Source organism: Balaenoptera musculus, chromosome 2 (genome assembly GCF_009873245.2).
Source record: "Balaenoptera musculus isolate JJ_BM4_2016_0621 chromosome 2, mBalMus1.pri.v3, whole genome shotgun sequence".
Taxonomy (NCBI): domain Eukaryota; kingdom Metazoa; phylum Chordata; class Mammalia; order Artiodactyla; family Balaenopteridae; genus Balaenoptera; species Balaenoptera musculus.
In genome coordinates this window covers 68,622,190-68,647,572 of record NC_045786.1, presented here as the reverse complement: position 1 = coordinate 68,647,572, position 25,383 = coordinate 68,622,190, and the positions used below count along the sequence as shown (strand labels likewise).

General features: G+C 39.7%; 1 protein-coding gene across 5 annotated transcripts in view; it reads right to left on the bottom strand.

The window, feature by feature from the left end:
• Window positions 1-25,383, bottom strand: part of INTS14 (integrator complex subunit 14) — a 34,896-nt gene that overhangs the window by 4,047 nt on the left and 5,466 nt on the right. For 4 of the 5 annotated variants that reach the window (XM_036843064.1, XM_036843062.1, XM_036843065.1 and 1 more), the window contains 8 exons: window positions 24,619-24,726; window positions 21,270-21,425; window positions 19,937-20,055; window positions 19,353-19,495; window positions 15,681-15,773; window positions 13,768-13,912; window positions 12,292-12,425; window positions 837-955 (listed from right to left, as the gene is read on the bottom strand). In XM_036843064.1, the coding sequence (XP_036698959.1) occupies window positions 837-955; window positions 12,292-12,425; window positions 13,768-13,912; window positions 15,681-15,773; window positions 19,353-19,495; window positions 19,937-20,055; window positions 21,270-21,425; window positions 24,619-24,726 (1,017 nt within the window). Of the gene's footprint in view, window positions 1-836; window positions 956-1,908; window positions 2,120-12,291; window positions 12,426-13,767; window positions 13,913-15,680; window positions 15,774-19,352; window positions 19,496-19,936; window positions 20,056-21,269; window positions 21,426-24,618; window positions 24,727-25,383 lie in introns of those variants that run through there. The other variant, XM_036843066.1, reaches the window with a different exon arrangement.

Below are 25,383 nucleotides of genomic sequence, written 5' to 3'. Positions count from 1 at the left end.
GACCTACTGTATAGCACAGGGAACTCTGCTCAATGTTATGTGGCAGCCTGGAAGGGAGGGGAGTTTGGGGGAGAACAGATACATGTATATGTATGGCTGAGTCCCTTTGCTGTGCACCTGAAACTAGCACAACATTGTTAATCAGCTATACTCCAATATAAAATAAAGAGTTAAAAAAAAATAGGTATAAATGACTAATGGGATGAGAAAGTCACTGAGTATCTTGACTAAAAGCAGCACACATTGATAACAAGATAATCTTAGCCTCCCATGAAAGTGTTTCTGTGGCATTACAGGGTAATGTTTTGGCTTACCCCGTGGGGATGGAAGAAATAACCACATGAAGATTTTTACATCTTTCTCAAAATTATTATTAAAGGTAACACCCATAATGTTATTCAATGACTCACCATGTCAAAACTTTTACATTAAAATTTAATGCCAGAGAAATGTGTCTCTCTAGAAGAATTGACATGCTTCCTTTTATCAGACAAGAAGAACCATATAACCAACATGTTTTTTTTTTTGACCTTGGTAGCAGGAAGCTCAGAGCCAAATTGCTCAAATACAATTATCATTTTGCCTTGGCTTCCTGAAACAATTGTCTCTCCTCTTCCTCTAGGTTTCATATTGCTCTAAATTTTGTAAAAAATGATTCTGCTATATACGTGTTTTACTGTAGGCCACCTCAAATCCTTTTTGGAAATAATGACAAACATTAGAAGTAAATGAATTACTAAGTATCGAAGGAAAAGAAAATCAAATCAAATGTCCGCCTGCCTGCCAGAATCCCTCTTCCTGTCCCCAGTGGAGAGCAATGTGAATGGTAATGTTACCTGCAGGCCACTGGGTTTGATCCACACCGTCACATTCTGGGCATAACTGCGTTTGTTTTTGGGCTGCAGGGGGAATGGGCTCTTATTATCATCCTCACCATAAGGGTTTTCTTTAGCATCTTAAAAGAAAAAGACATTCTTGAAATGACATCTGGCAAAACACAATCAATTACATTTCCAATTAGGCTAGAAGCTCTTTGAATCATTCAATCTCCTATATCCTGTTACTTCCCTAATTAAGAAAATCCATTAACTTCAGTCAGGTTGGGGAACCTGTTCTCAATAGTGACATCGGACACTAAACAATCAACTGAGACACATACAAGTGAAAAACAGCTTAATGTTTTTAAAGAAACAAGCTTCACTTATCTGCTTTATAAATTAAGGTCAGAGAGGATAAAAGCTTCACTTACCTGCTTTATAAATTAAGGTCAGAGAGGATAAAATTGTTGTACATACAACAATACTAAAGTATATATAAAAATATATGTATATATACATACTACAATTCTATATAGTCTAGCCCAGCACTCTCCAACAGAACTTTCTGTGATGAGGAATGGTAGCCATAGCCCATGTGACCACTGAACCCTTGACACATGGCTAGTGTAACAGAGGAACTGAATTTTATTTAATTAAATTTAAAGATCCTCATGTGGTGAGTGGCTACTGGATTAGACAGCATAGGTCTAGGCATTGAGAAAATTTAAAAGTAAAATTACGTATAGCCAAATTATGGAAAAGAGCAAGGGAAAGGACTTCCCTAGTGGTCCAATGGTTAAGAATCCGCCTGCCAATGCAGGGGACACGGGTTCGAGCCCTGGTCCGGGAAGATCCCACATGCTGCGGGGCAACTAAGCCTGTGTGCTACAACTACTGAGCCTGCGCTCTAGAGCCCATGAGCCACAACTACTGAGCCTGCATGCCACAACTACTGAAGCCCATGCACCTAGAGCCTGTGCTCTGCAACAAGAGAAGCCACCACAATGAGAAGCCCACACCTCAACGAAGAGTAGCCCCTGCTCGCGCGCAGGGGCTACTATATATAAAATAGTTTCTTACAAAATAAGACCAAACAAAGGAAAAATGAAAACCAACTTAAAAAAACCAACAACAATAACAAAAAGTCAAGCAGGACAGAGATGGGCTTAAGGCCCAGGGTTGGCCTCTGGTGCTGCCCTGAGTCTGTGGGCGGGTGCGAGCTGGGGCGGTCGAGGTGCTCAGTCGCCCTTCTGCTTGGGGGCCTGCACAGCCGTGAAAGCCCGTGCGCAGCAATGAAGACCCTGCACAGCCAACAACAAAAAAAAGAGCAAGGGAAGAAATACCTTTTTGGTGAAACATACCTCATCTTATGGCTTACTAGTTTATTGTTTCCAAGGATTTAAAGCCATGTTGGTTTTATAGTTATGTAGATAAACAAGGGTTTTTGTTTTTCTACCTATTTCCTAAGTCACTGAAACTTTGCCACAAACTTACAAAGCATACTTGTATCTACTGGCTCATTTTATCCTTATTATCATCTTTTGGGGTAGACAAAGCAGGAATCATTTTCCCAACAAGTCTGGGGAGCTTACATCCCTTGCTCAAATGCTCATGTTGAAAACTGGAATTAGCCCAGCTTCTCTAACCGACCCAGAAGCTCTCTAACCCCAATCTGGTCATTAATTTAGATGCCTTATACTGGCCCCATACTATCTCTGTCAATCCCCTCTCCTCCTATCCGCTCCAAAAAGTAGTGGCTCAGCTTTCCAGACATTTCCACAAATACTTGTCAATACATAAACCTTTCTAGTCAGGCCAAGATCCCAACAGTTGTTTCCCATGCCACAGGCTTATTTCCAACTTCCCTGCCACTGTTTCCGTTATCCCCCTGTCTGGAATGCTCTCCTTTCCTCATTTATTTATTCCCTCCCTCACATACTCATTCATCATCTATAGTAAGACCTCACTATGCAGCAAGCACTGTGCTAGGAAGTGTGGCTAGAGAAGGTATTGTTCGGGCCTCAAGGAACTTGTAGAATTTATTAAATGTAATTTATTAAATTACAACTATGTGCAAAATACTTTACATATACAACTTCTCTCCTTACAGCAACCCTAGAGGGTAGATATTATTAGTCTCATTAAAGATGAGGAAACTGAGGCTCAGATTTCACAGGGACTCAGCTGGGCCTGGTTTAGAAGACAACACTTCCCCTACTCAACACTGCTGTTCCTCACCTTCCCAAAGTTACTTAAATTCTAGGTCCAAATCCTATCCTACTTTCTCCACGGAGTTGTCCCAAATTTTTCTGGTAGACAGTGATTTCTCTAGTCCCTTTTATCCTACAGCACTCAGTGTCAGTACCAAACATTTCAACATCTAATTGTAGCCTATCTTGTACTGTCTCTAATTGTTTGGAGCCTATATGTGGTAACTGGCTTAGCAGACATTTATGAAAAAAGAACAAGAGATCTTAGAAATAATAAATATGATAGCAGAAATTTTAAAAAGATCAGTTGCAAGATAAAGTTGAATATATTTTACAGAACGTAGAACAAAAAATTTAAAAAATGAAAAAAATGGGTAGGAGATGATAAGAAAATTACACACACACACACACACACACAAATCATAAACATATGTTCTAGAGAGGGAGAACAGAGAATACAAACAGGGGAGAAATCAAAGACATATTCGTGTTCCCAGGAAGGAAGAACATGAATTCCCAGATGGAAGGGCCCACTGAGTCTCCAGCACAATGAATGAAGAGACCAAAAACTAGGTACGTGATTCTGAAAACCTAGAACGCTAGGGACACTAAAAGAGCCTCAAGGTGTGCAGAGGAAACAGAGATCAGGGTCAAAGCCCCAGCAGTCAGCATGGCACTAGACTCTCAGTAGCAACACTGGAAGCCAGAAGAGACAACAGAGTGATGCTTCGAAACTCTAAAGGAAAATGATTCCCAACCTAGAACTCAATATTCAACCACACTATCAGTCAAGTGTAAGGGATGAAATACAGACATTTCCACATATGCAAGATTTCAAATGTTCACTTCCCATGTACCCTTTTCTCAGGAGGATGCATGAAACAGGAGAGCCACGGAAGAGCTATGAAGGGAAGACGCGGGATGACAACTATGCAACCGGCCTAGAGAACCACCAGTCCATTCATGAAACAAGAGGGAGGGAGATGACTCCAAGCAAAAAAAGGAAAGAAACTGACAAAAAATACGTAAAGGATGTATTTTACTTAGGGAGGAATTAGCGATAGGTAGAAAGAAAACAGCAAAGAAAAACAAGAAAAAAGAAAAAGAGAAGTAGAGGAAGGCTGAGAGAGAGCCTAGAGTGAGGGCTGCGCTCATCTGCTGCTGGCTCCCCTACAGCCAGGCTGCCCAGCTCTTTCCTGCACCCTCTGAGGAACATCAGTGCCTTTCCAAGAGAGCTTTCCTTTTAATTGAAGTTAGAATACATTTATCTTCCCTGCTAGAAAAAAGAAATGTCTAATTAAAAAAAAAAAGTAATATCTGGAGTAGGCCACAAAGAGCTGCAAAACAAAGGAAATGTGATGTGGTACACCACACAGCTTAGTAGTAAATAAAACTGGCTTCACTTAGCAAGGACGGAATACTGATTTAACCAAAAAGAATGCTATAACCACACTGCAAGGATTGAGGAAGGGAAAAATGTGCTTCTTGGGTGGATGGGTGGGGAGGGATGGTAGCGGTAAGAGAGCTAACTAGTTTTCCTTAAAAAGTCAAAAAATGACCTTTAAAAGAAAAAAAAAAGTCAAGAAATAGCTGTATACTTATATTATTTAGAAATATAAGTAAACATCAAAAGAAACAATTAAAATTTGAAAATGGTTGTCTCTAGGAACAGAATTAGGAGAAGGGATTAGTATAAACAGTACTATTTTGCAAGCTTTCCTTTGATTAAAAAACATAATTAAAACAGCAAGGTTTCCATGGTAGCACAGTGGTTGGGAGTCCGCCTGCCAATGCAGGGAACACGGTTTGGAGCCCTGGTCTGGGAAGATCCCATATGTGGTGTACCAACTAAGCCCGTGCGCCACAACTACTGAGCCTGCATTCTAGAGCCCACGAGCCGCAACTACTGAGCCCATGTGCCACAACTACTGAAGCCCACATGCCTAGAGCCCGTGCTCCGCAACAAGAGAAGCCACTACAATGAGAAGCCCACGCACTGCAATGAAGAGTAGCCCCTGCTCGCCACAACTACAGAAAGCCCACGCGCAGCAATGAAGACCCAACGCAGCCATAAATAAATAAATAAACAAACAAACAAACAAACAAAACAAAACAAAACAAAACAAAACAGCAGGATCTACCATTAAAATGTGCCTACTCTGTGTCAGGTAGCCAATACACATTCCCTCAGTAAATTCTCCCAACAACCCTCTAAGATAGGTTTTATTATCACTTATTACTTGTTACCATAATGACAATCCCAATTTCCTAGGACAGTTGGGAGAATTAAATGAGATGATACATTTCATTTTGTCTAGCACAGTGCCTGGCACAAAGTTAAATTCAAGAGATGTTAGCTCTTATTATCCTCATGGAAAAGAAGAGCAGACAGCGGGAGGAAAAAACAACATGAATACAGGGCTGAGTAAAGAGCAGTTCCACTTGACTTAAGAATACGCGTTAACCAGCCAAGCATTGCTAGGTTGGCAGCCAGATCAGAAAGGAATGTGAATGTTACTACCTTAGATTATGGACAGGCAGCTGTGGTGAAAACTCTCACAAGAGTCTACGTTAGGGGTGAGCAAGCTTTTTTTTTTTTTTTTAATTTTTATTTATTTATTTATTTATTTATTTATGGCTGTGTTGGGTCTTCATTTCTGTGCGAGGGCTTTCTCTAGTTGCAGCAAGTGGGGGCCACTCTTCATCGCGGTGCGCAGGCCTCATTATCGCGGCCTCTCTTGTTGCGGAGCACAGGCTCCAGACGCGCAGGATCAGTCATTGTGGCTCACGGGCCCAGTCGCTCCGCGGCATGTGGGATCTTCCCAGACCAGGGCTCGAACCCGTGTCCCCTGCATTGGCAGGCAGATTCTCAACCACTGCGCCACCAGGGAAACCCTGAGCAAGCTTTTTTTGCAAAGGATCAGACAGCAATATTTTAGGCTTTGTGGGTTATGCGGTCTCTGTTGTAACTACTCAATTCTGCCATTGAAGCAGGAAAGCAGCCATAGATCATATATAAGTGCATGAGTGTGACTGTGTAATAAAACTGCACAAGAAAACTATATTTACAAAACAAGCGGTGGGCTAGTTTGACCTGCAGGCCCTAGTTAGCTGACCTCTGATCTAAGTGAAAGGTAAAGAAAGCCAGAACAAGGCAAGAGCCGTGAGAATGAAAAGGCAGAATGAATGTAGGAATGCTGTAGAGAGAACAGGTAAAGGAGGTGAAGAATCTCTCTTTCAACAGACACACACACACCCCCAGCTTCTCCTCCAATTACTGTCCTAATTCTGTCCTCTTGTGGTCAAACCTGGCATTTCCATTTCCTCATCTCTAATTCATTCCTCAACCTGTCTCCTGGCTAATCATCTGCTGAAACTACTCTTACAAAGCCACCAAGAAATCTCCTATCTGTTAAGATCAAATGACTTTTTTTAAAAAATGTGATTTTAAAAAAATTTATTTATTTTTGGCTGCATTGGGTCTTTGTTGCTGCGCGCAGGCTTTCTCTAGTTGCAGCGAGCCGGGGCTACTCTTCATTGCGGTGTGTGGGCTTCTCATTGCGGTGGCTTCTCCTGTTGCAGAGCACAGGCTCTAGGTGGGTGGGCTTAGTTGCTCCGCAGCATGTGGGATCTTCCTGGACCAGGGCTCGAACCCGTGTCCCCTGAATTGGCAGGCGGACTCTTAACCACTGCACCACCAGGGAAGTCCCAAGATCAAATGACTCTTGACTCATAGTGTCTTCTTCTTTCCTCTTGGTTTCTATTCCTTTCTAAAACTCTTTAATCATTTAAAACACTCATTCTACAGTCTCTTTCAGATTAAGTCCTCAAGGTGCTATTCCTCCTACTGGTCTTTCTTAAAAGAAGAGAAAATCCTCACATGATTTTAAAACTTTTTTTCAAATCATGAACTCATTTCCAGTGGGGATTGTTTTTTCTGCAGCACTCTTTTTGCCCTGGGTTGCAGAGGAATTCCTACACAGCCATTTATATTAGCTTCTGGAGGATGCACCATGGATTTCATTGCTTCAGGACCAGTTTTTGCACTGTTTGGTTTGGGAATGGGTCATGTCGATCCACATGGTGCAGGACTTGGGCTTCAACTTCTCATAGGAGACTTTTATGTTTCTTTATATGTAGAAAAGTAGGTAGAAACAATGGGTAGAATTTTTCTTATCATCCTCTCACTGAGAGGGTAGACCTTCCATACTCCCAGCTTTACTCAGAGATTTCAGCTCTTTGTCTTATCTCCTGTTCCTGCGTGAACTTTAAAAGCCCAGCCCCTGGATCCTAGCTCAAGAGTTGGCAAACTATGGCTGGCTGCCTGTTTTTGATTTAAGAATTTTTTTTATATTTTTAAAAGGTTTATGTATTGTGCTACTATGGCAGTGTAGTGGTTATGACAAAACCCATAATGGCCTGTAAAACCTAAAATATTTATTATATGGCCCTTTACTGAAAAAGTTTGCTGACCCTTGGCCTAGCTTCTAGGGCCTATATTCCATCAAAATCTTCTTTAGGCTTCAATGGCAAAAGACGTCCTTCAGACCTTAACTAACATGTATGCACATGTGTGTAAGACATTGTAGGCCGTGTCTCATATGTGCTCATGAGACACTGTACTTCTTTCTTGAATCCCTTTATTCTCTTGGCGTCTGTGACATCCCTTTCTTCTACTTTTTCTCTTTCATCTGCCTCTTCTCATCTTCCTTTACTGGTGCCAATTCCACTGCCGCTAGTAGTTGGTCCTTTTTAGGAGTCTGGTCCTTGGCTCTCTTTTTTCCTTAATGTATATACTTTCCTGAGGCTACGGCTTCTTATTAAGTGTGGTTATTGACCTGGACTGTAATCACTTGGGTAGTATTAAAACTGCAGGGACTTCGCTGGTGGTGCAGTGGTTAAGAATCTGCCTTCCAGGCCTTGGGCTAGCTGGAGGTTTATTCTCTGAGGCGTTAGGAAACATTGCACAGAGGCCTAGAGAATCAAGTATGAGCAAGAGGCTGGTAACACAGAGGGAGGCTGTTATTGAGGAAGGTTGGCACTACTTAAAACTGAGAGTGCAAGTTTATAGTCAAAATTTATAAACCGATTAGGACTTTATCTGGAAGAAATGAATCTATGTATTGTAAAGGCAACCATATTCTAGAACTTAGAATGGAATGAAAAATAAATCATGTTGCTTTGGGTATAATTTTTCAGGAAAATTATTTGATAGCTTATTTCACATAGTTGTAGAATAATATAGATATGGTCATTTAAAAAACATTTGAGTGCTTCATCAGTTTTCTCTTAGTCTTTTGACATTCAAATCTTTCTTTTTGAAACACATATTATCATCATCCTTGTCAATTTTCTTTTTCTTTTTCTGGGTTTTTTGGGGGTTTTTTTCCAGTTGTTTTCTGGTCCTGCTCTGCCAGGTACCTATTTCACCATGGCTTTCCTGTGATTTCAACATTTCTCTAACATCATTTCCACTGACTTCATGAAATCTACATGCTTTGCCAGTTTTGCAATTTCACTAGCCTCTATGGCTTTGTTTTTTCTTTTTAATGTGTGATACATTTTCACATGTTTCAGCACGTAGCAGTCAGCAAAAGATTACAGAGGAGGTTGACAAGACGGACAGGGAGAGACGTTTGTGCTAATTAGGGACACTGTCAAAGGCCTCGTTTTATGCAAACCCAGTTAGGCATTGCAGGTTTTTACATTATGATAATAACCTGTGCTTCCTTGCATAAACCCTGAGGCTTGTATAATGGGGCCCTGTGTACTCCCAGCTGTGTTCTCTTTCAGTATTGAACGCTGTTAAGTTTTTAATAATGCTGTAGAGCCAGCAGTTCCAGCTTTGTTGTCATTTCCTGACTATTGGAACTATGTTTCCAATCCAGGAAGGTTGTGTTAAAACTCCAGAGGAAGATTAGCAAGAGGAAGAAATTTTATTGAATGCTGTAACATGCTATTACCAGCATTTGTAGGAGCGGGATTAATGTTTACTTTGATTACAGGATTTCTTGGGGGTCAGGCTTGGGTTCTGCATCTCTTTGTGAGGGAGCATGTTACACTGCGTTCCTTTTATTCTGTTCAAAGGTAAAATCAGAGAAAAGGATGCTGCCGTTCCCATCCCAGTTAAACGTTGTCAGCCCGTGGAGAAGCAGGCCTTATTTCAACTCCCCAAGATCCTTTTGAAAAAATAATCGCTCTAGGCTTCTTTGATTTCCTTTCAGAAGCAATTGCCGTCTTTCTTACTGTGACTTTGTTGCTGTGTAAGATTGAAGATATAAATGAATATTATTGTGATAGAAAGTCTGTGTGAAAATTCACTGATGACACTTTAAAATGTCATCTTTGCTTGCACCAGATTTCTCACTTTGAATTTTTAAAAGTCACTTTCTTGTTTAAAGTTTTTTAATGGCTACATTTGTTTAAAAATAGCTAACTCTGTGATTTTACTTTCTGTTGTAATTCGTAAACATTTAGATCTTTATTGTAATTAATAAACATTTAGATCTTCATTTTAAAAAAAAAAAAAAAAAAAAAAAAAAAAAAAAAAAAGAATCTGCCTTCCAATGCAGGGGACACGGGTTCGAGCCCTGGTCCGGGAAGATCCTACATGCCACAGAGCAACTAAGCCCGTGCACCACAACTACTGAGCCTGTGCTCTAGAGCCCGGATGCCACAACTACTGAAGCCCGCGTGCCTAGAGCCCGTGCTCCGCAACAAGAGAAGCCACCGCAATGAGAAGCCCGCGCATCTCAACAAAGAGTAGCCCCCGCTTGCCACAACTAGAGAAAGCCCGCGCGCAGCAACGAAGACCCAGCGCAGCCATAAATAAATTAATTTATTAATTAATTTATAAAAAAGAGAAAAAAACCCTGCAAGTTCCTGGCTTGAATCCAAACCAAATGAGTCAGAACCTCTGTAGGTAGGGCCCAGGAAACAGAATTTCTTTTTTTAATATTTATTTATTTTTAAATAAATATTTATTTATTTATTTATGTTAAATTAATTATTTTAAATTATTTATTTTAAATTAATATTTTATTTTATTTATTTTTGGTTGCATCGGGTCTTAGTTGCGGCACGTGGGATCTTCATTGAGGCATGCAGGCTCCCTTGTTGCGGCGCGCAGGCTTCTCTCTAGTTGTGGCGTGCGGGTTTTCTCTTCTCTAGTTATGGCGCACAGGCTCCGGGGTGCGAGGGCTCTGGAGTTTGCGGCACGCAGTCTCTCTAGTTGAGGTGCGTGAGCTCAGTAGTTGTGGTGCGAGGGCCCAGGTGCCCCGTGGCATGTGGGATCCTAGTTCCCTGACCAGGGATCAAACCTACGTCCCCTGCATTGTAAGGCAGATTCTTTACCACTGGACCACCAGGGAAGTCCCAGGAAACAGAATTTTTAAACAAGTTCTCCAGTTTCACTTTTGTATACCAAAACTCAAATTTGTGAACTATTGCCCTAAGCAATCTCTCTCATTATCATCATTTTAACTATCAGCAATATGCTTAAAACTAAAAATTATATTTTCAACTCTGCCCTCTCTCCTGAACTCCAGATTCTCACAGGAATTGTTTATAGGCACCTCCACCTAAATCTCAAAGGCATAAACTTAACATGCACAAAAGATGTTCTTCCCAAATCTACTCTTCCTCCTCTGTTCTGTTTCAATTAATAGTACCACCTTTCACCCTATAGCTCTGGTCAGAAACCTGGGATCATTCTCAACTCTTCTCTTTCCTCTATTCTCATATGTAAGTACTGTTGTTTCTACCTCCTAAGTACCTTTTGCATGGATCCCATCGTCTCTACCCCCAGCCACTGCCCCTGTTCTGCCTCTCATCTTCACAACTCCAGGACTGTCACAGTAGACTTCTAACTACAAGATGCCCTTACCTTTTCAAATCCACACTCCACAGAGTTCTTTTTCTAAATGCAAAATTTATGATCTTTCACTTGGATTTCAGCCATACTGCACAACTCTAGGGGGTACCAGTACCTAGAATACAAAGTCATCTAACTGGTATCTCCACTGTTCTCATTACAGCCAGAAGGATCTGATCATATTACTCCCTTCAGTGGCTTCCCAGCATCTGCAGAATAAAGTCTCAGCTCTTCACATTTCAGATGAGGCCTGCCCTGCTATATCACTGCCAACCTCTAACCTACCATCTGGCCTTCCCACCCCTCCCTCACACTTTGTGCTCCATTTGGGCAGGATGCCCTTTCTGCCTTCACTAGCTCAGCAAATTCCTCTTTTTCTTCAAAACTCAACTAGGGTGTCTCTCCTCTGTGCAGATTTTCCTGAGTCCTCTAGGCAGAGCTGACCATCCCCTCCTTCAGGCCAACTCTGATCTTGTGCCAGCTCATGTTTATTACTCCACTCTCCACTAGACTTTGAGTAACTCCTGCTAGCTCTTTTAGCTCCCACACCTGGCACAGAATAGGCTGCATAGCAGATGTTCCTAAAATTGAAATGGGCCCAAATAAGTCAAGGGTGACACTACAGCTGGAGCCTGAGTACCTAGGAGTACAAAGGCCTCAATCAGAGGGAGTAGGAAAATCAGAAGAACAAACAGTTCATGGGGGAAGCGGGGAGAGACAACCGTTTCTGCAACAAACATGCTGAGTTTAGGATTGTGACAGAATATCCAGGTGGAGAGGTCCAAGGGGGAACTGGAAATATAATATGCAAGTTTCAGGGAGAGATCAAGCAGCACCAGAGTTAGAGATTTTTGGGACTCTGAAGCTATAACAGCTGATGAAATAACCAAGAGAGAATAATAACCCAAGAGAAGAAGGCAAAGAACAACACCTTGGGAATCATGAGGCAAGAGGAAGAAAAGACAAGATGACAAGAAAGAAAAGTTGCCAAGGCAAAAGATAAGTACTAGGTGAATGCAATGTTAGGAAAACTAAGGGAAAATAGTTTCAAGAAGGAATGGGATTAAATTATCTCAGAATGACTAGGGGTACCTGGGTTGAAAATAGTACACTAAAGAAAAAAAAGTTTATGGAGAATAGCTTTTCACTCCAAGCATTTAGAGCATTTATTTTTACCTGAAGCAACCTAAATGTTTGTTTCCCCTGAGCTGTAAAGTTAAAAGTGCAAACATCAAACTCTCTTGGGGTTCTCCGTGTACATATCCAGTGTCAGAAACCACAGGGCACTCATAAGGGAAATCACGCAGCTCTCTGACTGCACAGACAGAGCCATTCCCAACAGCAGAGAGAAAACAAAGTCAGGATAAATAAAATCTAATCTGGGTTATACCTGAAATAGGGCCCAACTGTGCCATTTTCCCTAGCCATGGGAGAGGTTCTGGGCCAGGCTCAAAGAGAGACATCATGAGGTTTGACTTCTTCTTGCTGTCAGCTTGGGAGTAGAGCATTCCGTGCCATTCAGGACTAGATGGAGAGAAGATGGAAGATCAGAAGAACATCAAGCCTGGGACTGTCAAGTAAAATAACTCTAGCCTGTGTTTTTCTCTTGAGAGACATGGTTTTCAGCTTTGAAATTAGGTGCATTACTTTTACTAAAGTCAAATCCTAAACCTAAAAATGCATACTGATGTCCCCTAATACTACCATTCCTTGGGGACAGGTATTATTATTCAATTATGTAGATATGGAAATCAAAAGCAGTCTTAAAAGAGAAAAAAAAAAATCACAAGGGCAGCAAGTAGCTGCAGGGGTGGTGAGGAGTAAGGGCTGAGACCTATAGGTCTCTTCAGCCGCCTCCAAATCATTCACAGCAGTACCACAGAGAGAAGCCCTTCTAACAAAGGGCACAAAGCCATCACCCAGCTCTGCTCCCACTTCTCAAAGGGCCCCAGGTGATTCGCCTACTCAGAGACAGTACAAGTAGTCTGAGTACCAAGAAATATAGCAAACTGATACCTAATAAGAATTGCATTCTTCTTTCTGGATCAGCTAATTTTAACTCAAGCAGAAAAGGAGCCATGCTTCCTCTGAGCATTTCTAACCTCTTGATTTTCTCTACCAGTCAATCCCAGGTGATGGCCAGAAGATGACCTCTTCTTCTCTGACAACAGGTATTATAGAAAGGGAAGCAGAGAGTTTTTCAGATTTTGAGACTACAGCGAAAAGTGAAAGCTAGAAGGGCTTTCCTCATAGGGAAGGAATACAGCAGAGTGGTTACGAGCATGGGCTATGGAGTCACAACACATGGATAAGATCCTGGCTCTTTCATTTACTAGCTGTGTGACCTTGAACAAGTACCATGACTTGCTCTCTAAGCCTCAGTTTCCTCATCTAAGGAATGGGGATAATACTGATACCTCCTGTATAGTGAGGTATATAAAGTGCCTAGAGAAGTACCTGGCACATGGTAAAATGTTCAATGTTATCAGCATCTTTTTTCATTTAGTTTTACCTCCTCATTTTATTTATCAGTATAGAGGAGGCTATACTGAGTGCATACTGCATAAGATCCTATAACAAGTTAGCAGCATTACTTAAACTGACCCCAGGTTTCCTAGATAGGATGGAAAAGAGGAAAACTGAGAAAAGATATAAGGGCAATATAATTAAAAGACTCACTCTGTACTTATTCTAGGGGATGCTTTAAAGAGTAGTGTAAAAGGTGATAGTAGGTGGGAAGGATATGGCAGAAAGAGAAAAAAAGTGTCGAGGTTCTTTCTATTCTTTCTTTCAGAAAAGTCTGGGGCATACTTCACTGTAAATTGATTCTCCCTTTCACTCAACCAAAGGTAAAAAAGTTTCTTACCCTAATTGAACTATCGCCACCATTCCTTCCACTTTTAGGCTGCCATGGAGCAGGACACAAAAGTTGGGTATTTTGCCTGCAATCTGATTGGCTGAATTTTCATCTTCGTTGTCATCAGTTATACCAGTACCCACCTCATCACCTTCTACGAAAAGAAGAGAAAATCAGCCAGACTAAGATTAGCTACAAAAACTCCAAACTCCAGTAGTATTCTTGGCTGTTTCTAGCCTTGGAAGGAAAGTATACAGAATTATAAAGGAATATTATAACAAGTAAGAAAAACTCATATTCTGGTTTTCCTATGTCCAAATAAAAAATCAGTTTTCACATGTTAGATGAATTCCATTTATATGAAACATCCAGAGTAGGCAAATCTATACAGATAGGATATCAGTAGTTACCTGAGGCTGAGAGAGATGGAAGGTAATGGGTTGACAGCTAAAAGGTTTCTTTTTGAGGTAGTGAAAATTCTAAAATTCTGATTCGAAAATTGTGGTTATGGTTGCATAACTTTGTAAATACACTAAAAACTACTGAATTGTACACTTTAAATGGGTGAAATGTATGGTATATGAATTATATTTCAGTGAAGCTGCTACACAAAAAATCAGCTTTCCATAGTTTCTACTGGAACACTAAGCTAGAGGCTCTCTGGGGGTTTCAGGCACCATCGAAACAGAAACAGAGATTCAGAGATGTCAAGAGTGTTCTCAACTGACAGCCTTCAGGCAGCACGTGGATGGGATACCCCAAAGAACAGTGACTACTCCATATGTTTCTTGACTCGCTTCTCCAACTCCAGGTTCTCTCATACACCCTGCTGACAAATGAATGAATCTTCCTCCAATTAACTTCCTTCTGGAACTATCTGTGTACTCAAGCTGATTCAAAGACTTTCTAATTCAATAGAAAGATCTTCCTGGTTTAGTTTGACATTCAACAGCCCTTACAACACGGCTCCATTTTGCCTTCCCATACTTTTCTTTCCACTGTTTTCCTATACAAACTCTTTGTTTCGCCCGCTTTCTTTCTTGGCAATTTATATGGGCACGCAGAATTCCCAGGACCTTAGGAATAAGGTAAACTCAGTTGTTATCAATATCAATAACAATAACAGTAAGGTAAAGTATAAACAAAAGGATAATAATCAGCCATCTGTGAGAACATATCAAAGATTCTGTCTATGAATATGTGATGGAGGGTTATGGAATACCTAGCACTCCAACTGAGATAACCATGAGTAAATGGAATGTGGTCATAACTCAGTGAGTGGAAACCTGATTGTATATACTTCTTGGAGAAAGCTGGTGAATATAAAGGAGACAGTCAGCCTAAAACAGAGAAAAGAGAAGTTTAAAGTGCTAGAGACTAACATTCTCCAGAGAGATGCTGAATGTAGGAGATATGACTTTATAGTTGCTGGAGAAATACATTCTGCAGTAATGAGGCCTCACAAGGACCTGGATTCATTCACTCATTCAACAGTATTTACTGAGTATCTACTATGTGCTAGGCACCAGTAGAGAACAGGTGTGGTTTCTCCCCTTATAAAGCTGTATTCCACATTTATCAGGCAACCTTCTGAGAACTACTTTGGTTTCCCCAGCATGCTCCCACAGGGAAAGGCAGAGCCCAGGATGAGGGACTAAGCATTGTCATCTCTAAAGAGAATTTCCACTGTAAATTAACGAAGCAGTACACAATAAATATGTGTCAAAATACTTTCCATAGTTATAAAGCAGCAGAATTAGTTTTTTAATGTATCAGGCAACATATTTTTTAAAAACCCAATCCAGTAACTACTCCTTTCCCCCAAATTCTGCAAAATGGGCTATTCTACTATCTAACATTTAAGAATAACTTTAGATAATAAGATACTTCATATGTATCACTGGAATAGGAAGAGAACTCACCTTTGTTAAGTGCTATAGGTAGGACCAGATGTCTAGACAGAACTGGGGGACTTGAAATATCAGCTATATCAATAAATCCCACTATTTCCAAATCTGAAAAGAAGGAATCAACATAGAATTAACTTATAACAAACAATAAATGCTGGAGACGGTGTGGAGAAAAGGGAACCGTCCTACACTGTTGGTGGGAATGTATCAATAAACTGGTACAGCCACTATAGAGAACAGTATGGAGGTACCTTAAAAAACTAAAAACTGAGCTACCATATGACCCAGCAATCCCACTCCTGGGCATATATCCGGAGAAACCTGTAATTCACAAGGATGCATGCACCCCGATGTTCACTGCAGCACTATTTACAATAGCCAGGACATGGAAGCTACCTAAATGTCCATCTACAGAGGAATGGATAAAGAAGATGTGGCACATATATACAGTGGAATATTACTCAGCCATAAAAGGAACGAAATAATGCCATTTGCAGTGACATGGATGGACCTAGAGATTGTCATACAGAGTAAAGTAAGTCAGAAAGAGAAAGACAAATATCGTAAAATATCGCTCATATGTGGAATCTAGAAAAATGGTACAGTACTTCCCTGGTGGTACAGTGGTTAAGAATCCACCTGCCAATGCAGGGGACATGGGTTTGATCCCTGGTCTGGGAAGATCCCACACGCCCCGGAGCAACTAAGCCCATGCACCGCAACTACTGAAGCCCCCATGCCTAGAGCCTGTGCTCTGAAATAAGAGAAGCCACTGCAATGAGAAGCCCGCGCACCGCAACGAAGAGTAGCCCCCGCTCGCTGCAAGTAGAGAAAGCACATGCCCAGCAACGAAGACCCAATGTAGCCAAAAAAAGAAAAAAAAAAAAGAAAAGAAAAATGGTACAGATGAACTTACCTGCAAAGCAGAAACAGAGACACAGATGTAGAAAACAAACTTATGGTTATCAAGGGGGTAAGGGGGAATGGGATAAATTGGGAGATTGGGATTTACATATATACACTACTGTATATAAAATAGGTAACTAATGAGAACCTACTGTATAGCACAGGGAACTCTACTCAATGCTCTGTGGTGACCTAAATGGGAAGGAAATCTAAAAAAGAGTGGATATATGTATATGTATAACTGATTCACTTTGCTGTACAGCAGAAACTAACACAACATTGTAAAGCAAATATACTCCAATAAAAATTAATTAAAAACAAAGAATTAATTCGTGTTATGGGAAAGTACATTATTTTCTATGTACTAGATTTCATAAACACAAGGTTTAGATCGGGAATTCAAATATGATGACTAGGAAGGTTATTAGAAGTTTCTCTGAATGACTCTAATACTTTGCATTTTAAGTAACTAAGAAAATAAGGACAACGGTCTTTTATTTAAGGGACTTAAGTTATACGACAAATCAGCTAGACTATTTTTATGAGGCTAGGTCCCCAGCCAAGGCAAAAGCTTAATGGTTAAGTCTCTCTGAATAGTCAGGATGTTCAGGTCACCAGGGGGCGTTGTAGTCAAATACTTCCACAAATGCAAGCAGCTATGCTTGGAGGGTAAGGCTTTTGCATTAAAACTGTTTCCCTGGGAAAGAAATACATTCTCTACAAAACCAAGGTAGCGGTCTACATATGACAATGGTTTCTTTGCTTTATAGAAGCTGTATTAAAGACCAAAAGTATTTGTTGAAAATCTAAAATAAGTTAAAAAAAAAAAAAAGTTGTAACCCAAAGTACTTTCTGGAAGTTTTTTTCTGATTATATAAGTAGTATAAAAATTTAGAAAACACTAAAAACTGTAAAGAAGAAAAATAAAGTCACTCATCATTCCTCATCAAAGGAAACCGCTATTAATATTTTACTGAATTGCTTTTTAGTCTTTCTTCTAGGCATATACACACTCGTATTCTCAAAACAATGTTTTAAAAAATCAGGATCATGGTGAGTATACCACACTTCTTATACATCAGGAAATCTGCTTCTCTGGAGTATTGCTATCATTACCTTCTTTAGCTGAGTAACGAATGAATCAGCATAAGCAGTTATATATTTTTCACCTGAGTAGAAAAAGGCCTACGTTTCGGTGGTTTAAATATAAGCTATAACAAAAATCTAGGACTAGAAGTTTTTATAAGTTAGTCCATTAAATAAAAGACAATTATCCTTATTTTCTTAGTTACTTAAAATGCAAAGTATTAGAGTCATTCAGAGAACTTCCAATAACCTTCCGAGTTATCATATTTGAATTCCCCACCTAAACACTGCATTTGTGAAATCTAGTACATAGAAAGTAATGTACCTCTGGGAAGAAAAGATCTATTCGAAGTTACTCATCCAAAAAGGGTGGGAGGGAAGTAAGTGGAATCTAACTGGTTTGAAGGCAACAAAACATTTGGCACACTGCTGTCTAGTCACAATGAAAAAGATGGATGACCTACTTCCAGACAGCCAGGAGCAGAAAATAAAGGCACAGAAAACAAAAAAGCCTGTGCACAGCCCTTCACTCGAAAAGTCCTTAAAATCTACACACCCAAGAATGAAATGAATTTCCAGCTGTACTTAATTTTAATCATTTTTTAAAATTTTAATTATATCTTTTATTATTAATTAATTTATTTATTTTTGGCTGCATTGGGTCTTCGCTGCTGCACGCGGGCTTTCTCTAGTTGCGGTGAGCGGACTTCTCACTGCGATGGCTTCTCTTGTTGTGAAGCATGGGCTCTAGGTGCACGGGCTTCAGTAGTTGTGGCACGCGGGCTCAGTAGTTGTGGCTCACGGGCTCCAGAGCGCAGGCTCAGTAGTTGTGGCGCATGGGCTTGATTGCTCCACAGCATGTGGGATCCCCAGACCAGGGCTCAAACCCGTGTCCCCTGCACTGGCAGGCGGATTCTTAACCACTGCACCACCAGGGAAGTCCAATTTTAATCATTTGTTGATTGAACAATTACCTAGTGAACACCTACTAAGCATCAGACACTACGCCAGGCACTGAGGGTGCAATGGTGACTCAAACAGTGATGGTTCAACATATACCCACCACTCAAGGAGTCCACCTGCCAATATGAGACAACCCTCTTCTCTACTACCCCTTGTTACTTCTGATTCTTGGCTTCGCCAATTTAACCTAAGTATAGCACTGGCAACATGGTAGAAGCCATAACACACTGCTTTCTTTTAGTCATAATACAAGCTGCAGGATTAGAGGGGTACAGTATATCAGAGCCAAGACCTGAGAGACCATCATTTCTCCCAGAGATTCCACTCACCTAGCCAACAAGAACTAGAGGAAGTGACTTGTCCAGGGTCACAGAGGAAGAGTCACACAGCCACGTCTAAAAGCTAGCTCTTCATATATGACCTTAATAATGAGGCTAATCAGTCTTACTATCTCTATTAAGAACTACCTCAAGGATTTCAATGCTAGTGAATCTGGCCCTGGTTTCCAACTCTAGTAATTTGTGGTTATAATCATCTAGGATTAGAGATTAACTCAGGACCTCACCATGGAAGACCACTAATCTGCCACCCCTTAGGCAATGCATCCTCCCATCCAAAGTATACTGACATTTCTTTTCAACCCTCCTGGAGAGAGGAGAGTAAAAGTCAGAAGTTAGAAGAAAGTAGGGATAACAGAAGAACTAAGAAGGAAGTATAAAAAAAAGTTACCTGTGTTAATGACTTTAGGGATAGGATCGATTTCCTCGTCTATGACAAAAGGTTCTGGCCTGGGGAAGACTTGCACATCAGCGGTTAGGTGGCCACACTTGAGAACAGCATGGAAAGGTGTATATGCCAGATCTATCAGTTTTCTAGAATATGATGATTATTTGTTACAGAAAGAGTAATATGATACGTATAATTTTTTTCAAGTAATCTTTTTAAGATGTCAAGTTTGTTTTCCCTTCAAGTTGATTCCAAAGCTATGATCTGACCATTTGTGAAAGAGAACAAAATCTGATATTTTTGGTGAGGAAATTTCAGTTCTGAAAAGCCCAAAAGCAAGTTAATCTTTGAAATTGCTGTCATTGTAAGGAAGTCAATACCTATAGACATTATAGATTTAGTCATGCTTAATTTAAAAGGGAGTCAACACTTAAAAATCACTACTGCCAATCACTTTATCTGAAAAATGTGCAACTTGGGGAAAATGAAATGATACAATTAGAAACAGTAAAATAGATATTATTGTCTGACATCAAATTACAATGCTGGATTGTAAGAAGGCAAAAAAGCTCAAAGTATATACTCACCCAAACATAGACTGTACATTTTTCAAGCACAGGGGGCCATCAATAGTAAAAATCTGCCCTTCACCGTTGTTTAAATCTATAAGACGTTCAAGGCAATCCAAGGAATCAGTGCTCTGAAGCTACAAGGCAAAACAGATGACTCTTTTAAAGTGGCATAAAATGCCAGATTGTTATCAGTACACTAAGGTCACAAAATGAAGATGATTTTTTTTAACAATGTGAGAAGGAAAATAACTAACAATTTTGACTCAAGGTTACCAAAGAGGAATGTTATATAAAATTATACCAGTAGAGCTATTTCACTCCAAGTAGTTTTGCAAAGATTCAGAGGTGACCACAGTTGGTATTCACATAGCACCTTCCCTTCCAAGTGTTTCTAACATCTTTTGGTAAGAACCATCATTATCTACATTTTAAAGATAGAAAAACTGAGGTGAAGAAAAGTTAAATAACTTTCCAAAATAAATGGGAAAACCAGGAGACACAGTGTAATAAAACATACATCAGAGTAATGTTACTTAACAACAACAACAAAAAATCAAAGCACACTTCTGTCAACATTTCTGGTGTGATGGACATAAGAATTCCTAAGGGAAGGAAACATCTAACACCAAAAAGAACATTCTGACTCTGTAGCATCTGAAGAATCTTTGTGGGAAGTAGGATGGATAACAACTCCAGCTATGTTTCCTGAGATGTGGCAACACTCTACTTTCAGAGAGCATTTGAGACATAGAGTCTTTTGAAATATAATCAGCAATTAGTCTCAGTTGAAACAATGGAGTTCAATGTTATAGTACAGGCATGCCTCATTTATTGAGTTTCACAGATATTGCCTTTTTTTAAAACAAATTAAAGGTCTGTAGCAAACCTGTGTCAAGCAATTTTATTGGCACAATTTTTCCAACAGGATTTACTCACTTTGTCTCTGTGTCACATTTTGGTAATTCTCACAATACTTCAAACCCTCCACCAGCAAAAAGATTACAATTTGTTGAAGGCTCAGATGATGGTTAGCATTCTTTGGCAATAAACTATTTTTAAAATAAGGTATGTACATTGTTTTTTTTAGACAATGCTATTGCACTCTTAATAGACAACAGTATAGTACAAACAAAACTTTTATATGCACTGGGAAAACAAGAAATTAATGTGACTTGCTTTATTGTGATCCCCGCTTTATTGTGGTGGTCTGGAATGGAACCTGCAATATCTCCGAGACATGCCTGTATATGTAATGTAATATTAATGGAATATACTAAAAAATATATTCCATTTTTGAGTCCTAAAATGGATCTAATCAAACTAAAAAGAACTTAGTAAAAAGCATTACCTCCTCCAGATTTGCCATGCACATGATGTATAACTTAGATGGGAAAGGAAAAGGTAGTGGGAACCTGTTGCTCTCACTGCGTTGGCTGTGAGTAGCTAGGGAGTGCCGCAGTGACCCTCTACCAATGCCAAGACAGCCATCTGTCACCAGGACAACCTGTTAGCAAAAAGTGAGAGGAGTTTTGTACATGAAATAACATATTTATTTAAAGCAGTCTCATTTGGCAATGTTTTCATTTCTCCCTAATTGCATTTACACTGAAAAATGTACCTCTGCAGGAATACAAGCAAAGATGTGAATAAATCTCAACAACATTTGTCAAGTGAAAGATGACAGACACATTGTATTGATACGATTTTACACATATATATTAAGTTCAGACCACATAAAACAAAACTAAGATAAATCAAATAGTGGTTGTGGGGTGATACTGAGTAGAAAGGGGCATGAGAAAACTCTGTAGGGTAATGGAAATGTTCTATATCTTAACTAGAGGAGTGGTTACATAGGTATATACATTTGTGAAAACTCAGTAAACTGTATACTTAAGATCTATGCATTTTACTGTATTTTATCTTATTAAACCTTTAAAAAAAGCACCTACCTATCAACACTTAAAAAAAAGACAAAACCATTCATAACCAATTCTTACTTAATTGTATTAAAACTAGAACCCTATCTCTTAGAGAAGGAGTTGGCACCTAAGACACTGGTGTCAAAAATGGCATAAGGGGTACTTCCCTGGTGGTCTAGCGGTAAAGAATCTGCCTTCCAATGCAGGGGACACGGGTTTGATCCCTGGTTGGGGAACTAAGATCCCACATGCCGCGGGGCAACTAAGCTCATGTGCCCTGGAGCCTGCGCACCACAAAGAGAGAGAGAAAACTAGCACGCCACAACTAGAGAGAGGCCCGCGTGCTGCAACAAAAAGATCCCGCATGCTGCAACTAAGACCTGAAGCAGCGGGGAAAAAAAAAAAAAAGAAAAAAAGAAAAAAAATGGCATAAGGACCTATTTTACGTGTGTCCCTAGGAAGTACCAGCACAGAAGTCTGAAGACTGAACCTTGACACTTTATTTTCAAAGATGACAAACTTTACCTACCCCTGGTCAACTAAAATGACAACTGCATTAAATATGTATTTATAAAAGCCATTTAACCAGACATGGACAAGACCTTTAAAATGCATTCTTAATCAACCTATAATTTTTAAAAGCCTTCAAAACATACCAACAATAGACATTAGTTACAAATCATTTTCCTTTTCCTCACTGTTTAAAGCAATCCTTGGGAAGTCCTGGGTGGACATCCCAAGCAATCCAGGGGAGGATTGTTTTTGTTCTCCCTAGCCTAGCCTAGTAACGTGACAATAACAGACCAGTAAGGCGGTATTAGGTGGTTGCACCATGTGAAGTGCCAAGACTGGCACTTACTTCTAAAGCCCAAGAATGCTTAATAGAGGTCCCTTGGAGAGATGTCATCTTTTAGGAAGACAGTCAAGGCAAATCCCTCTTCTAGGTACCGACAATTGCTACATAATGATTTACTTCTGCCACTAGCTTTTTCAGATGCTGTGTGATAATGAAATATTTCTTGTAATGTCAAAATGAGACAGACTTTACTCAGATAATGAAAACATAGTCCAGCTCTTTAAAAACTTGGTTAAAAATATTCCACATTAAAACAAATCCGTTTGATAGTAACTGATTATAAAAACAATCACTAATAACGTCCACCGTGTTTTGGACCTGGTTCACCCCAAAACTCACCAAGCAAGTCTAAGTGGATCCAGGCCCAGCTCCTTCCCCTCAGGGTACAGTATATCTCAAATTCAGATTCCTCCTTTTTGCAAAGGAAGAAAAAAATATTAAAAGGCAGAAGTCTGCATGGTGCATAAGGTCTGGCTCTTACGTGTTTTCTGAGTTTCTTCTCTAAAACCACTGAAGAAGTAGCAGATGAAACTGTGCTACCTGCTAGCTTCCAGTTCAGAAGATACTGACAACAAAACTTCACTTATTCATTATATTGCTAGGAAATTAGACAGTCTGTATGCATGGTTTTACCAAATAAATAGTGTTTATGAAGCAAGGTGCCAAAGGTTTTTATTTCTGAAAGGAAATTGATCAAAAGGTATTTACTGGCTTTTTTAGCAAGTGTCCACTAAAGTGATCTGGTTTTTAACCTTTTAGTAGTAGCTCAGGGTCTTCACTAACCCATGAGTTCATACTGTATAAAACAACTCAACTGCCTGAGTAAGAAAAAACAAAAAAGCTTAAAAAAAAAAAAAAAAGCTGGGTTTATTGAGATATAATTCATATGCAAGAAAATTCACCCTTTTTAGTATATAGTTAGTTCTATGAGTTCCGACAAATGCATTCAGTGATGTAACCACTTCTACTATCAAGATACAGACCAGTTCCATCACTTCTCATATTCCCTCATGTTTTATTTGGGTCAGCCCCTAACCTTTCCTCACCCCAAGGCAGCCACAATCTTTTATTTATTTAAAAAACAAATATCGGTGATGCTGCTGACACTGATGAGGAGTCCCGTATTTGACCCTATAATAAAAAATCATATACTATGGCCCACTGCCTGTTTCTGTAAATAAAGTTTTACTGGAACAGAGCCATGCCCATTTATTTACTTATTATCTATGACTGCTTTCGTGCTATGACAACAGAGTTGAGGAGTTGCCATAGACACCTGCAAAGCCTAAAATACGGAAAAAGTTTGCTGATTCCTGTTGCAGACTATTATGATTTTCCTTTTAGCAACTGTTCTGTTTTCTCCTTTAAAATATGCTACCACTTCTCAAAGCACCTGTTTATAGCAAACTTCCAATTGCTACAACTCTGCTCTGATTGGATGCTATATGTGGACCTATTATGGACTCTTAAGGAAAGGGCAACAGATTTTATGACATACACCTCACTTTTTAGACAACCCAGGTAGTTGAGAAGGTTAAAAGTTTGCTGAATAAATGCTACACTGGAATAATGAAGATAGACTATATTGTACTGATGTTTACAATTATATCACTCAAAATTATAATCGCCCCTTCCAGGGGGTGTTCTAAAATTCCACTGTGAGCCCTTTGTGTTTTAAACAAACAATGCTAGTTTGCAGTAAGTCAATTTACTAGGAGGATGCTTTCCTTAAGGCATATTTGTGCTGCTTTCTGAGTATATCAGTGTTGATTTAGTGCCTTCTTTTAAAAAGATACCAAGAGTGTGTAACATAGTTTGTAGAAATTACAATGTATGCTGTGTCAGAACCTGAACAAAATTGAAGCACCTCAGTGGTTAATGTTTCTAACTTAGGGCAAAGAAAAAGAATTGATCATTACCTGACAAGGAATTGCACCACCCCATTCTTGCTGAACGATATTGCAAACACCAACTAATGCAGACTCCAAGCAGGTTTTATCATAATCATCCATATTACTTAGTGCTTCCTGATTGAATGAAAGATAAAATTGCTCATTATTCTTTACTGTTTTAATTTGTTACCAGAAAAAAACATAAACTGTTCAAAGCATGAATGTTACACAGGGGACATTGTGTTTCTGAGAGCCCAAAGCATACGTTCTTAAAGAAAAATGGTAAAACAGATTTCCTCAACTGTAAAGGATGATTAAAAGAGCTTCCCTTTATTCTGTTCTCTCATCAGGTGAGAGTGAATTGTCCACCAAGTTCGTATTTTATTAAGTGGACCTTTTAAGAAATAATTAAAATGAAAAACGTTTAAAGACATCACAAAAATAATGACGAAATTTACTGAATACTATCATCATTCTAGGCATTTTACATGCATTTAATCATGAAAACATCCTATAACGCAGCAGTCCCCAACCTTTTTGGCACCAGGGACCAGTTTCGTGGAAGACAATTTTTCCACAGATGGTGGGGGGGCAGGGGATGGTTAAGGCGGTGATGTGAGCGATGGGGGGCGGCAGATGAAGCTTTGCTGGCTGCCCACTGCTCACCCTCTGCTGTGTGGCTGGGGGATGGGTTGGGGACCCCTGCTATAAGGTATAGATAATTAACTTATTTTTATTTTCTTTATTTTAAAAAATTTTTATTTATTTATTTTTGGCTGCGTTGGGTCTTCG